Raw genomic sequence first — 13,611 nt, 5'->3', positions numbered from 1 at the left:
GAGGTTCTCCATTGTCTCTGGGGCTGATGACCGGCTAACTCAGCCTGCTGTCCTCCCAGCTGTTTCCGAGGAGGAAGCTCATGGGCTTTCCCTTCCCCTCTTCTCTTTGTTACACCTCCCCATGGCTCCACAATTGTCAGGGCTTGGGTTCAAGGAATTCTTTCCTCATTTTCTGCTCCAGTAACCAAATCCCATGTTGCAAGTCCCATCAAGTCTCGAGCTGTCCAATGTCGGGTTCGGGGTGTTTACTCTGGCCGCCTCTCTGGTCAGCTGTTTTCACTACTTCATTTCCAGGACGCAGGGCTGCAGCCTAGATGTGCTCCATTGTCAAATATCCCCTTGACCTGTGGATTGCCCAGCAGTGGGATTGCTGAACCGCAGGAGAGTTCTAGTCTTAATTATTTTGAACTAATGTTTTAGAAAATAATAAAATAAAGAGGAAACACAAAGCATACTTAACTCTTTCCTTTTCCTCTAGTAAATTCTAACTAATATATATTTTCCCCCAAATATTTTTCACTGTACATTTATTTTCAGGTAAGGTCATGAACCAGAAAAATCATAAGACAAGTATAAGTTTTTTCTCCTTTTTAAAATTCTCAGTGTGTGTGTGTGTGTGTGTGTGTGTGTGTGTGTGAGAGAGAGAGAGAGAGAGAGAGAGAGAGAGTGTGTCTCCAGCTCTTGGTATGGTTGGCTGAGTGCTAAGGGGAAATCACTGAGCTTGATTCAAAGCCAGTTTTGCACCTGCAGTTATTGGGGTCAGATATTATACTGTTTAAGTTAGATCTTGGTCAATGTAATAAAGATAGCCAGCAAGAGCACTTTAGAGGAGAGAAAGTCTATTTTGGTTCATGTTTTTAGAGGTTCAGTCCACAGTGAGCTGATCCACAGCCCTGGGCCTGAGGTGATTCAGAGCATCATGGAGGAAGGGCGTGGTGAAAGAGAGCAGCTCAGGGCACGGCCCACAGGAATCGAGGAGAACTCTACCAAGCACGGAAAAAATACAGACCCCACAGCCACCCCCCACTGACCACCTCCTCCAGCCACACCTCAGCTGCCACAGTTCTTGTGTTGTCTCACTCATGAGCTTTTGAGGAACACCTCTTATTCAAATCATAAGGAAGTGATAGAAAGTACTAATAAATCACATATTTAACAGCTTCATATGTTAGTTCCATATATTGGTCAATGAGAATAGAAAATTAAGAACATTTCAAAGTATAGGTAAAAAGTACATAGTAAAGTGAAAACTTAAGAACACAGAAATTATTTTTACATATAAGACAGAAATTATTAACAAATTCTCAACATCTCATATTTTATGCAACCCCAAAATGTTGAAAGGACATGATCATCTGGGGATAGGAGATACAGTGCTCATGCCTAGGTAGGAGAACTGCCCATCTGTGGAAAATGCATCTCCTGGCAAAGTGTCCATCCTTTGCTTTTCAGTGCTATTTATGAATGTGCTGTTGAGATAGGAGTGAATATTTTATTGACTATGAAGCTAATTTTGTAAATGAGGACAATATAAGTAACGTGTAAGGTTCTAGAAATGTGTGCTCAGGAAAGAATGTCTAACAGGCCAGGGTAGAGCCCAACAGACCCAACAGGGTGAAGTGAGATTAGGCAGGTCCAGTGCAATCAGGGCCATTGGCCAGGAGATTTTTAGGTCACAATGGCTGTTTTTCCTCTTTGGAGCACAAACCACAGCATCTAGATCTATAGACTCACTGAAGAATGACTTTTTAATAACTCCCTTGGCAAATATCGAAAACCAAGATGTGTGCCTTGATTTAATAAACCAATTAAGATAACCTAGAGAAACCTGCGGTGAATCACTAATGAGCACACTTTCTCTGGCAATGCTCCAAAACTAGGATGGGTACAGCCGAGCGCAGCTTTGCTAATAACCTGGTCATGTATTTTATTCCAGTTTGAACTAAGATCAACACATTGGTTCCAGAAAACAGTTGGAGACAAACAGAGACAAGCCTAGACTGACCCCATATATCCACGAGTGGGAAGGGAGGAATCACACTATTCTTGGAGGAAAAGGAGGACGTGCTGGTTTGTCAGGAGCTTCCCGGTGACCAGCTTCTCCAATTCTGCCTTGTTCCTCAGGTTGTAGATGATGGGGTTGAGGGATCGGGGCAGCACAACATAGCCCACAGAGAGAGACAAGTCAGTGGAGGAGGAGAACCCCAGGAGGGGCTTCAGGTAAGCACAAAAACCAGTTGAAAGGAAAAGGACTACAACTGCCAGGTGGGGGAGGCAGGTGGAGTAGGCTTTGCCCCGCCCTGCTGTGGATGGGATCCGCCTGAAGGTGGAGAAGATGAAGACGTAGGAGATGATGATGCCGGCAAAGCAGCCAGTGTCCAGGAAGACATTAATGATAATGAACACAATTTCTGCAGTCACACGCTTTGAAGAAAGACAGCTAACAACTGGGGAATGTCACAGAAGAACTGTTGGATCTCATGGAATCCACAGTAAGATAAAAAAGGGTGCTCACAGTGTGGATAGCAGATAAAAAGCCACTGCTGAGCCAGGACAGAGTGGCCATCTGCACACAGGTGTCCCTGCTCATGATGGCTTCATAGTGCAGTGGATGGCAGATGGCAGCATAGCGGTCCATGGACATTGCTGTGAGGAGGCACAGGCCTGTGTCTGCTGAGAAAAGCACCAGGAAGACGTGGGCCACAAAGCCGAGGAAAGAGATGGAGTGGCAGTGGGTGACCCAGTTGGCCACAGCTTTGGGCACCACAGCAGAAATGAGGCAGATGTCAAAGAGGGACAGATTCCTCAGGAAGAGGTACATGGGCGAGTGGAGGCCTGGGTCCAGGGAGGTGATGGTAATAACGAGGCCATTCCCCACCAGGGCAGCCAGGTATATCGCAGTAAAAATCACAGCTGGTAGGAGCAGAGGACTCCGTGAGTCAGAAAAACCCAGGAGAAGAAATTCTGTGACCATAGAGTTATTACTCATTCTCAAACAATCGTTCTGCAGTAAAAATGGACATGTGTGATTAAGAGGGCAGGCATACCAAGCTTTCCTGTCCAACACGGAGCAGACGTCAATGAATGTGTTTCTGTGTGAATCTGTACATGCATATGAACAATGTGGATTTAACAGTAAATTTTCTCCAATAAAGGAATTATTCATTTGTCCCATTGTCCACTGCTTGTTCTCTCAATTTTTCTTTTTAAGTCTATGAAAATGTTCTCCATCTGTAGACACAAATTATTTACAGGAACCCAGCACAAAGCAACCCGTGTCTTCTAAAGAAGTATCTGTATTAAAATGTCTAAAGAGGGAGAGACAGACTGATAGCTGCCTGCCAGGACTATTTCCATTTTGCTTTGCAAATTCTTCTGCAATTAATATTTTAATATATTTTTGATACTTGTCTTTAAAATAAATTTTACAACAGATGTATATCTACCTGCTCTTTTAAAGTTTCTTGCTTGTTTAATTTTCTCTGAGACTTTAGGTCATTTTTAAAATTTGTTAAATTTACTCTCAGAGTTTATTTTGGGCTTCTGTATTTCTATATTCTGTATTTCTTAACACTCTTATATCCTTTCAATTTTTTCAAGTTTATGATTATAAGGTTATTTCATACATTCCTGAAATAATATTTCTAGGTAGATGAAAGAGAGAGAGAGAGACAGAGAGAGAGAGAGAGAGAGAGAGAGAGGCCTACCAAACTTTGATTTAAATTGTGGTGCACAACTTTAAAAAGGCAAGACATATTAAGATTTTATTTAAATTTATATTTTCATTCTCTCCATAATAGCTGCTAATCCTGTTTCCAATTTCCAGATGAACATTTTCCTTAAGATATTCTGAGTTCTTTCTATAGTTCAAGGACAAAATTTACATAACTTTCTAGTTGATTTAAAAATTAACGGACTTTAAATGGAAATCCATAAACAGATAGATAAACAGCTATGTAAATGTTGATATAAGTGTACCAGCATATCAATATTCATGTCTAGTGATTATTTATCCATACATGTCAGCATTTTACTTCATAACTTCTGATATAATTTTCTAAGACCATAGTCGAGACACTTTTCTGCCAGTATTTTATAATTTCCTTTCTATTGACTATCCTTCTATCTATTAAATAAATAAATTAATTCAACCAGCTGGAAAAAAAGACAGTCCTTTAAAGAGTTTAGATAATGAAATTTAGTCTAAAATTCTAAAATTCCTGGGAAGGTTATGGTGGTGCACATCTGTAATACCCGCTACTTGGGATGTTGAGGCAGGGAGATTACAAGTTTGAAGTCAAACTCAGCAAATTGCTGAGAGCCTGACTAAAAACAAACAAACAAAAAAAGGCAAAACTGGGTGAGGGGGGTACTCACCTACAATTCCACTGGCTCAGGAGGCTGAAGCAGGAGGATCACGAGTTCAAGGCCAGCCTCAGCAACTTAGACCCTAAGCCACTTAGTGAAACCCTGTCTAAAAATTATAAAAAACAAAAAAAGGGGCTGGGGATGTTGCTCAGTGGTAAAACTCTTCTGTAATGATTATTTACATAGTATGATTATTTACAAAATTTGTTATATCTTTGAGCCAATATTTCACAATAAAGATAAAGCCTTTGAAACAAATTATTTGAGAACATATTTCAAAAAATACACTCAAAATTAATATCTTATTTCACAGGGACCTATACTTACAAATGTGTTTTAATTATCTTTAAGTTGACATTTAATCATCCAAGAAACACTTCTAATTGGGGCATTGAAACCCAAGTTTTCTCCTGGGCCAGTTATTTTCTAACTGAAATTATAATCAATAATCAGAATAAAAGAAAATTGAAATTTGATAAAGTATCTGCACTATGTGAAATGGAAATTGCCATTTTCATTCAAGTTTCGATGTAGAGGCTGGTGAAATCACTACAGATCACTAAGTTAAGTGGTCCAAGATCATACTACCTTCCAAATGGTAGAGGCCTCCAGCATAGTACTGTCCCCTGCTGTCTCCAGCCCAGAACTGTCCCCACTGTCTCCAGCCCAGCACTGTCCCTGCTGTCTCCAGCCCAGCACTGTCCCCGCTGTCTAGAGTTTGCAAAAGCAGAGGTAGATAAGCACAAGCAGAGGGAGGGTGGTGCTGGTTTTCTCTGTTGTCCCTGTCCCACAGGCCGGAAGTTGGAAATATTCCAAAGGGAGATGATGTGGGGACTATTTACTCATCTCCACGGCTGCTGGACACGCAGTCTGGCTCCACGTGTGTGCAGGATGCACCGGGATGACACTGTGCATGAGTGAGTGTGAACACTGAATGCCCTCAGGAGTCCTAGTGTTTATTGAAAGAGCACCCAAGACACACTTACCTAACCCCTGTGGCGGGCATGTGCAGGAGGGACCGTGCATCTGGAATGTCCCCAGGGACTTATCATCTCACAATACAAATCCATGGTTATTATTTTTTAAGTTATCATAAGCCATATTTTTTTCTGGATTGACAAGTTCTGTTTTCTCTTATGGATTTAGAGCGGCAAATGCATGATTCTAATGAGGGATGTTAATTAATCAATGATTCAGAGACCAAAAGCTAAAACTTGTACCACATGCAGGTGCTTTGATTTTGGTGCTATTTTTCATAAATTATCTGGAAATTAGAAGGTGTTTAATTATAATCATACATACAAATTCTTTGAGATTGAATGCTACGCTAATACATATTAATTACAGTGTTCACAATAACCTCAGATTCAGATGACAAAAAGTTGTGAGATAAAGTGGCCAGTTTAAAGAAGCTGGCTGTGTACTTCAGTAGCAGAGTGCTTGACTAGCTTGCACAGGGCCTTGATTTCTAGTCCCTGATGCTCTGTCATCCTTGAAGAAAATGAAGACAGCAAAACACTATGTCCCTGAAATGTCTTTTCATTCTCAAGAACTTATCCAAGTCAAGGGAAAAATGGGACGGAGCTTGTACAGAGTAAGTGTCATCTTGGATACTGGATAAGTATCATCTTGAGGGACACAGACTTACCCTCATGAGTGCTAGGACTTGGGACTGGTTAGCTGGTTCCCTGTGGTAACTGGTTTGGAGTGTCCCACTGTAGAGAGGATAAGGGCTCCTCCTGCTGGTCTCCAGTGGACAGAGTGCCATGAGGCCAGGGGTGAAGTACTGTAGACACTGGGAGGGAAGAAGAACTACTTGTTTGGCCCATCACACTGGACCTTTCCCAGAAGCATTTCCCAATAAACCTATCTCTCACATGCCAGCTCCAGGTCTCTCAGCAAATTATCTCCCTATCCTAGCATAACTGGACTGTGGAGAGTAAAGTGTGCACGCACACGCACCATGACCAAGCGGGGCCTTATCCCAGAGGTGCAAGGTTGACACACATATGCCAATTAACAAAGGTCATCCCCCACATGGTGGAATTAAGGACAAGAATCATATGATCCTCTCAACAGATGCATAGAAGGCCTCTGATCCAATCCATGCCCATTCATGTTAAAAGCCCTCGAGAAACCAGGGATAGAAGATGCCGCAGTCTGCCTGGGTACAAATAACCGGGAGGTCATGAGCCACTTGTAGGTTCAAACAGGAACTACTTTATTGCCAGAACCCAATGGGAACTCCACTCAAACTCAACCGAAACTCTGCGAGAACCAATGGGAACTCAACGGGAACTCCACGAGAATTCAAAAGTAAGCGGGCACCCCAGGTAGCAGGAGCCTCCTTATTGCTGGACAGCAGAAGTTTATATACACAACTGAATACACAGCTTGTTACAATTTAGCATCATCCAGTTACAGCAGTCAGGCATTATCTTAATAATTATACACAGCTTAACTTAATTATCATCATCTTAATGGCTCGAAGGCCTTACTTCTCAACCACTCCTTCTGGCAAAATGCCAGGCGCCATCTTGACTTGGTTGTGGCTCTCAAAAAGAAGGAGGTTACCTCAACATCATAAAAGCTAAACAAAACAAAACCAAAGCCAACGTCCTGTTGAACAGACAAAAACTGAAGACATTTCCACTAAAATTAGGAAAAAGATAAGAATGTTCTCACCCAGCCTTTCATATACAGAAGAATGAAAGTACGTTCCTATCTCTCACTCTTCGCACAAGTCAAAACAAAGTGGATCAAAGAACTATGAATTAGACCAGAAAACTTTGCAATTGTTAGAAAAAAACATAGAGTCAACACTCCATCATATTGATGCAGGCACAGTATTCCTTAACAAGACCTTAAAATTGCAAAAACTACACCCAAGAATCAGAAAGTAGGACAACATCAAATCAAAAGCCTTCTGCACAGCAAAGAAAATAGTAAAGAGCATGAAAAGAGAACCCACAGAACTGGAAAAAAATGTTTGCTAGCTACTTACTGCTCAGATAGGGGATTCATATCTAGAATATATAAAGAATGCAAATAACTTAACACCCCAAACCAAATAGCCCAATCAATTAATGGGCAAAAGAACTGAACACACCTCTCTCTCTCTCTCTCTCTCTCTCTCTCTCTCTCTCTCTCTCTCTCTTAAAAAGAAAAAGGCACAATGGCTAATAAATATATTTTAAAAATTCAATATCCCTAGCAATGAAGAAAACCAAAATTACACAGAAATTTTATCTCATTCTGGTCAAAGAATGCAAATAATAAATAATAAATGATGGTGAGGATGTGGGGGGAAAGTTTATCATGCATTTTTTGGTTTCAGTACAAATTATTACGATCACTCTGGAAAGTATGCAGATTCCTCAAAAGTGGGCATGGAACCACTGTATGAACCAGCTACCCTACTCCAAATTCTTTATCCCACCAGCACACCCTAATGATACAGCCACATGAGGAAGATTTCTGTTTCAGTCAGATTTTGGGCACTGTAACCTGCTGAGAGCCACAGCCCAGTTGGAATGACACATGGCATTTTGCCAGAAGGGAGTGGTTGAGAGGTGAGCCAGAGAGCCATTGAGATGATGATGGTTAGTTAAGCTGTGTATTTAGTTGTATATAGACCCCTGCTGTCTGCCTCTGGTGGCTGCTGGGGGTGGGGGATTCCTGGGGAATTCGCATTGGTTGGTGAAGTTCTGATGGAGGGAGTTCCAGTTGGTGTGGTGTTCCTGGAAGGCCCGCATGGGTGGCGTTTGCAGGAGTTCAGGCAATAAAGGAGTTCCTGTTTGAACCTACAAGTGCCTCATGGAGGCTCGGTTATTTTGTGCCCAGCCAGACTGTGGCAGTAACCAAAAAACCTAACAAGAACAAATAAAGGAGGTGTTTTAGTCAGTTTTTTCATTAATTTGACCAAGATACCTGACAAGAACAATTTTTTTTCTGGTATGAACCAGGAGAGCTAAAGCACACCCCACCCTTTTAAATTTTTTTTTTGAGACATGTTCTCACTAAATTGCTGAGGCTGACTTAAAATTTGTGATCCTCCTGCCTCAGCCTCTCAAGACACTGAGATTACAGGTATGCTCCATCTCAACTGGCAGACAAAAACAGTTTTAAAGAGACAATGTTTATTTGGAGGCACATGTTTTTAAAGGTCTCAGTCCACAGATGGCCAGCCATTCCTTGGGGCCTGGGTGGGGCAGAACATTGTGGCAGAAGTGAGAGGCAGAGGAAAGCAGCTGGGGACATGGCACCAAGAAGTAGAGAGGGATTCCCCTCACTACAGACAACATGTGTGCCCCAAAGGCATGCCCCAATGACCTACCACACCCCATCTGCCCACAACTACCACCAAATTAATCACAACAAGGGACTAGTTCACTGATTAGTTTCAGGCTCTCATAACACAATCATTTCACCTCTAAACCCTTTCACATTACTTCACACATGAGCTTTTTGGAGATGTCTCATATGTGGCTGACAGGTTCAGAGGTCTCAGTCCATGGAAGATCGAATTCATAGCTCTGGGCTGGAAGTCAGTGGGCCCATCATGGTGGGAGGGTGTGGAGGAGGAAGGCAGCTCAGGATGTGGCACCAGGAAGCAGAGAGAACTCTGCTTACCAGGGACAAAATACATGCCCCAAAGGCATGTTCCTAGTGACCCACCTCCTCCAGCCACACCCTACCTTGTTATAGTTACCACCCAATTAACCATATAATTACCACCCAATTAATCATATAATTACCACCCAAGTGGATTAATGCACTGATTAGGTTGAGGCTCTCATAAGCCAGTCACTTCACCTCTGAACTTTCTCCCTTTGTTTCACACATGAGCTTTTGTTGACACCTTATATCTAAAACACACCAATATGCAACCAGCCCATGTACTGATCAATAGATAAATGGATTAAGAAAATGTGGTATATATGCACAATGGAGTTTTACTCAGCCATAAAGAAGAATGAAGTTGTAGCATTTGCCAGTCAATGGATGGAACTGGAGACATCATGCTAAATGAAATAAGCCAGACTCAGAAAATCAAGGGTTGAAAGATTTTTCTCATATGCTCAAGCAAGGGAAAGATAAGGGGGGAAAAGGAAGGGATAGTTAGATAACACGATGGTATAGGGAAGATCAGTGGAGAGAGGCTGAAGGGGAGGGAGGAGGGTGAAATGCAGAACGTGTTTGACAATATTCCCTATGTGCATGTATCAATAAACCCCAGTGGATTCCATCTTTATGTAGATCTATCAATCAGAAATTTAAATATATGTAAATAAGTGGAGGTTCATCAGTAGTGTAGAAGGAGATAGTGGGAGGGAGGAGAGAAAGCAAGGCACTGGGGATGGAAATGGATGGAAAAAATGTAGTGTTTTGAATCTTGTACCTTTGTTGTGCCTTTTAAAATAATAGTTCTGAATTATTTCAAGATTTTTTTGGATGTCTGAAGTCCCTTTTCATAGTATAAATAAAATTTAAGGATAAGAATATAATTGTCTTCAAAATATATTTGGAATTTTGAGTTTTTCCACATAACTAGTCCTACCAGGTAAGCTAGGGATCTGTTACCAGCCCCTCAGTGAATGCCAGAAGTCACATAGAGTAATCCACCTGGTCTGTTATGGGCTTTCCTAGACATAAATGCCTAGGATAAAGTTTAATTTACAAATTAGGAACAGTGAGAGGTTAATATGCAATAATTTTAGAAATAAAAAATTATGACTATAAGCACTGTTAGAAAATTTATTTAAATTCTGTGCACTGTTTATTTCTACAATTTTCCATTTGATGTATTCTTACTCTCATTGACTGCAAGTAACTGAACTGGCAGAAAGCAAAATCACAGGTAAGGGATGATTCTTGACAAGATGTGGAAACCTGTAAATAGAGACTGCTTGTTGTTCTCCTTTATAATGTGAATGTTTTTATCTTTCTTGTCTATTTGCCTTGACTAGAACTCAAAAACAAGGCAATCTATGGCCAAGTTGAATGCTGACTTCATCTCCTTCCCTCGGCTTGAAGAATTTCAAGGGCTGTCTGACCTGGTAGTGGTGGGAGACATAGGTGTTGTGAAATTGCCTTTCCCTCTCTTTACAATTTTATTTTTTTTAATAAAAAAATTTCATTTAATTTTAATCCTTCCTCACAGTAAAAATTTATTTTAACTTATATTCCTAAATATATAAAAGAAGATTATAAACAATGATAAAATACATTGGGGAAATAGATGCAAAATAACCAGCAGCCAAAAATACTAATCTTGACAAATGGAAAAACATCAGTAACAACAAAAACAGGAAGAAATGCAAGCAAGTTTGGTGTTTCTATAATACTTTAAATAAATAATTTATTAAATAATAAAGCTAAAATAACAAAATAAAAATGTTCATATTTTATGTTAATATTTGAAATGTGAAATACAACATGAAAATGGACATAAATGATAAATTTTGTGCTATTTTGTGAAAATTTTGAGGATTATAATGTGTTTGTTCCCAATCTTCATCACCTTTTACTAAGACTTAGCATCTATATCTATGCATGTGCCAGAAACTCTGATTTAAAGGCATTTATGGGGGGAAAGATTTGGTTTGTAGTTGTTTTACATTTCTGTAGTCATAACCTTCACCAGTTGCTTGTCTTAGAATAAATCTTCATTATTCTACAGGCCAAGATCATTCTGGCTGGAATCCTGGGAGCTGGCAGGGCTGTGTTTCTTTGGGAGTCTGCAGCACAGGACAGTCCCTCTTTAGTGACAGCGAGGTCAGACCACTCTCCCACAGGCAGTCCTTCTCTGGGGAAAATCTTAGTCTGCAGTTTCTGAGGGTTGAGGTGATTAGATTGGGACCACCAGCCACCCCAAACCCTTTAACCTAGTCACATCTGCAAGCAGAGAATTGTGTCAACAGTTTCTGAGGAGCTGGTCCTTCAGATGACTGCCTAGTATCATGGATGTTCTGATCACATGGATTCGCTCTAAGGAAGAAACGATTGATGATTCTGAGATAATCATTGGTGATCATGGTCATGAACCTATAAACCTCATTCTAAATAAAATACACATGTACCAAACCAAAATATTCAGTTATTTACCTTATATCAAAATAAACCATATACCATAAAACCCCCAAAACAATAATTTATAAAGATGTTTAATTAATCCTTTCTAGAGAATAGTCCTATTGTTTTCCCCCAGAATACTTATGGCACAGTTTCCATAGAATCTTCCACAGAGAGGCTTTGACGTCCTTATTCCTCAGGCTGTATATCACAGGGTTCAAAGACGGAGGCATCACGGAATAGAGAACAGATACCAGAAAGTCCACAGGATGTGGGGATTCCAGCACTGGTTTCAAATAGGCAGTGACGCCTGTCACAAAAAATGTGGTCACTACTATGAGATGGGGTGTGCAGGTGGAGAAGGCTCTTGACCGTCCTTGTGAGGACGGTATTCTTGTCACAGTCTTGAAAATGTACATATATGAAAATCCAATGGACACAACACAGAAATGTGCATATATGACCCCAAAGACCACACTAACATCAATGATGACATGTGACTTTGAGCAAGAAATCTTCAGCAGAGAGGGGACATCACAAAAAAATTGTGGGAGATTTCTGGAGCCACAGAAAGATAAAGAGAAAGTTCCTGCAGAGTATAAGACCCCAAAGATGCCCCCAAGGAATCAGGAGACACCTACCATCCGCACACAGAGCCCCCTGTTCATGATGACGTCATAGTGCAGGGAATGGCAGATGGCCACTTAGTGGTCATAGGACATGGCCGTGAGAGTGAAAAGCTCAGTCCCAGCAAACTGAATCACCAACAAGACCTGTGAGACACATCCTGGGAAAGAGATGGTGCTCTTGTGGCAGAAAGAACTCACAATGAAGTTGGGGACAGTGACTGAGACAAGGCAAGCATCCAGGAAGGACAAGTTCTTCAGGAAGAAGTACATGGGAGTGTGGAGACACTGGTCCACGGTGACCAGGATGATGATGAGAAGGTTCCCCACCAGTGCCACCAGGTAAATTAGCAAGAATAGGAAGCCGTGTGCAAGCTGGGGCTCCTGGTCCTTGGAGAATAGTGTGAGGTAGAACTCCATCTCCACTGTGTGGTTGGCCGTGGACGCCATGCTGTGGACCTGATGGAGGGAAGGGGAGGGCGGACGCATGACAGGTTCCCACTAAGCCTTGCTCTGGACCAACAGTGTGTGCTCACCGCTGCAGGGTCCAGCTCTGCTCTGTGATAACGCGTGCACCCACGGCTCTCCTGACACACCAGGATCAACGACCTGCCCAGCTCCACTCCCAATGCATGCAACAGCAATGCCGAGAAGGGTGATCAGAAAGAAAACTGAAAAAAATGAAAATTGGAGACTTTACATATCTAATAATAAAGTTTATAAATTTATAAAATTTATCTTGAATCATTCCTGAATTTCTACGTAGAATTTTTGGAATAAGCCAGTGAACTTGTAAAGCAGCTCAAAGAGGGCATACCCATTGAGTCATATTGAAATAATCCTGTTTTTAATACTTAGTAACATATTCATAGAGAGTTAATGTAGTTTATATTTTATTATTAAATACATTGAACAAAAGTATAAGAACTAAAGCTTATGGTAAAAAGGAGAGAGAAAAAGTGAAAGAAAATTTATAAATTATAAAATTCATGTAGGTATATCATTGTAATGAAGAAGCAACAGTGATCATGGATGATAAGTTAGAGAAGCGCAAGGAACGGGGGGAAATGTTCACCATTACCAACCGACAGTCTGTTTTTATATGCAGCCATACACAAATCATCTGTCTCTCTCTCTCTCTGTTTCTCTGTCTCTGTCTCTCTCTCTCTGACTGTATTTCCAGTGTTTTTACAAAAAAAAGGCACAAATAATTATAGCTATAATTATAGCTATCGAGTCCTGAGATCATGGGGTTGAAATTTATCCTTCAACCTAAATGGGTAATTTAGTGTTTGAGAAAGAAGAAAATTTACAAAATATTTTAATAGGAAATATAGAATAACTTTAATTGAATTGAGTAAAAATAAAGCATTTCATAAAAATTAGATATTTAGCTGTAGGCCTTTGGAAAATAAAGTACTTACTTTCTAAAGAAAATGAAACTTTGCTAATTATTGCCACTGACTTCTGTCCAACTTGTCAAGCTTTCTCCATCTTCTGAGTTAGAGAGGAATTAAGGCCTGTTCTAGCTAAGACAGCAGAA

At 40.7% G+C, this 13,611-nt stretch overlaps 1 protein-coding gene across 1 annotated transcript; it reads right to left on the bottom strand.

Annotated features, from left to right (window-relative positions):
* Positions 1 to 2,040: 2,040 nt before the first annotated feature.
* Positions 2,041 to 12,518, bottom strand: LOC143640407 (olfactory receptor 14A16-like). Its single transcript, XM_077108237.1, has 3 exons — positions 12,270 to 12,518; positions 2,516 to 3,004; positions 2,041 to 2,424 (listed from the first exon to the last, which is right to left on the bottom strand). Exons 1-3 carry the CDS (start codon positions 12,516 to 12,518, stop codon positions 2,041 to 2,043), a joined length of 1,122 nt encoding a protein of 373 aa, XP_076964352.1.
* Positions 12,519 to 13,611: the final 1,093 nt, after the last annotated feature.

This window comes from Callospermophilus lateralis, unplaced genomic scaffold, assembly GCF_048772815.1.
Source record: "Callospermophilus lateralis isolate mCalLat2 unplaced genomic scaffold, mCalLat2.hap1 Scaffold_2286, whole genome shotgun sequence".
Lineage (NCBI taxonomy): Eukaryota > Metazoa > Chordata > Mammalia > Rodentia > Sciuridae > Callospermophilus > Callospermophilus lateralis.
Note: the sequence above shows the minus strand (reverse complement) of the source record. Positions and strands in the feature narration are given on the sequence as shown.

What these genes read in the sequence shown, in the direction of transcription:
- LOC143640407 (XM_077108237.1), bottom strand. Translation starts at nt 12,518, where the DNA reads ATGGCGTCCACGGCCAACCACACAGTGGAGATGGAGTTCTACCTCACA. An exon ending in TCACTGTCCCCAACTTCATT is followed by an intron (nt 3,005 to 12,269) that starts GTGAGTTCTTTC and finishes TTTTTACTGCAG; the next exon opens with AACGATTGTTTGAGAATGAG. An exon ending in TTTTATCTGCTATCCACACT is followed by an intron (nt 2,425 to 2,515) that starts GTGAGCACCCTT and finishes CTTTCTTCAAAG; the next exon opens with CGTGTGACTGCAGAAATTGT.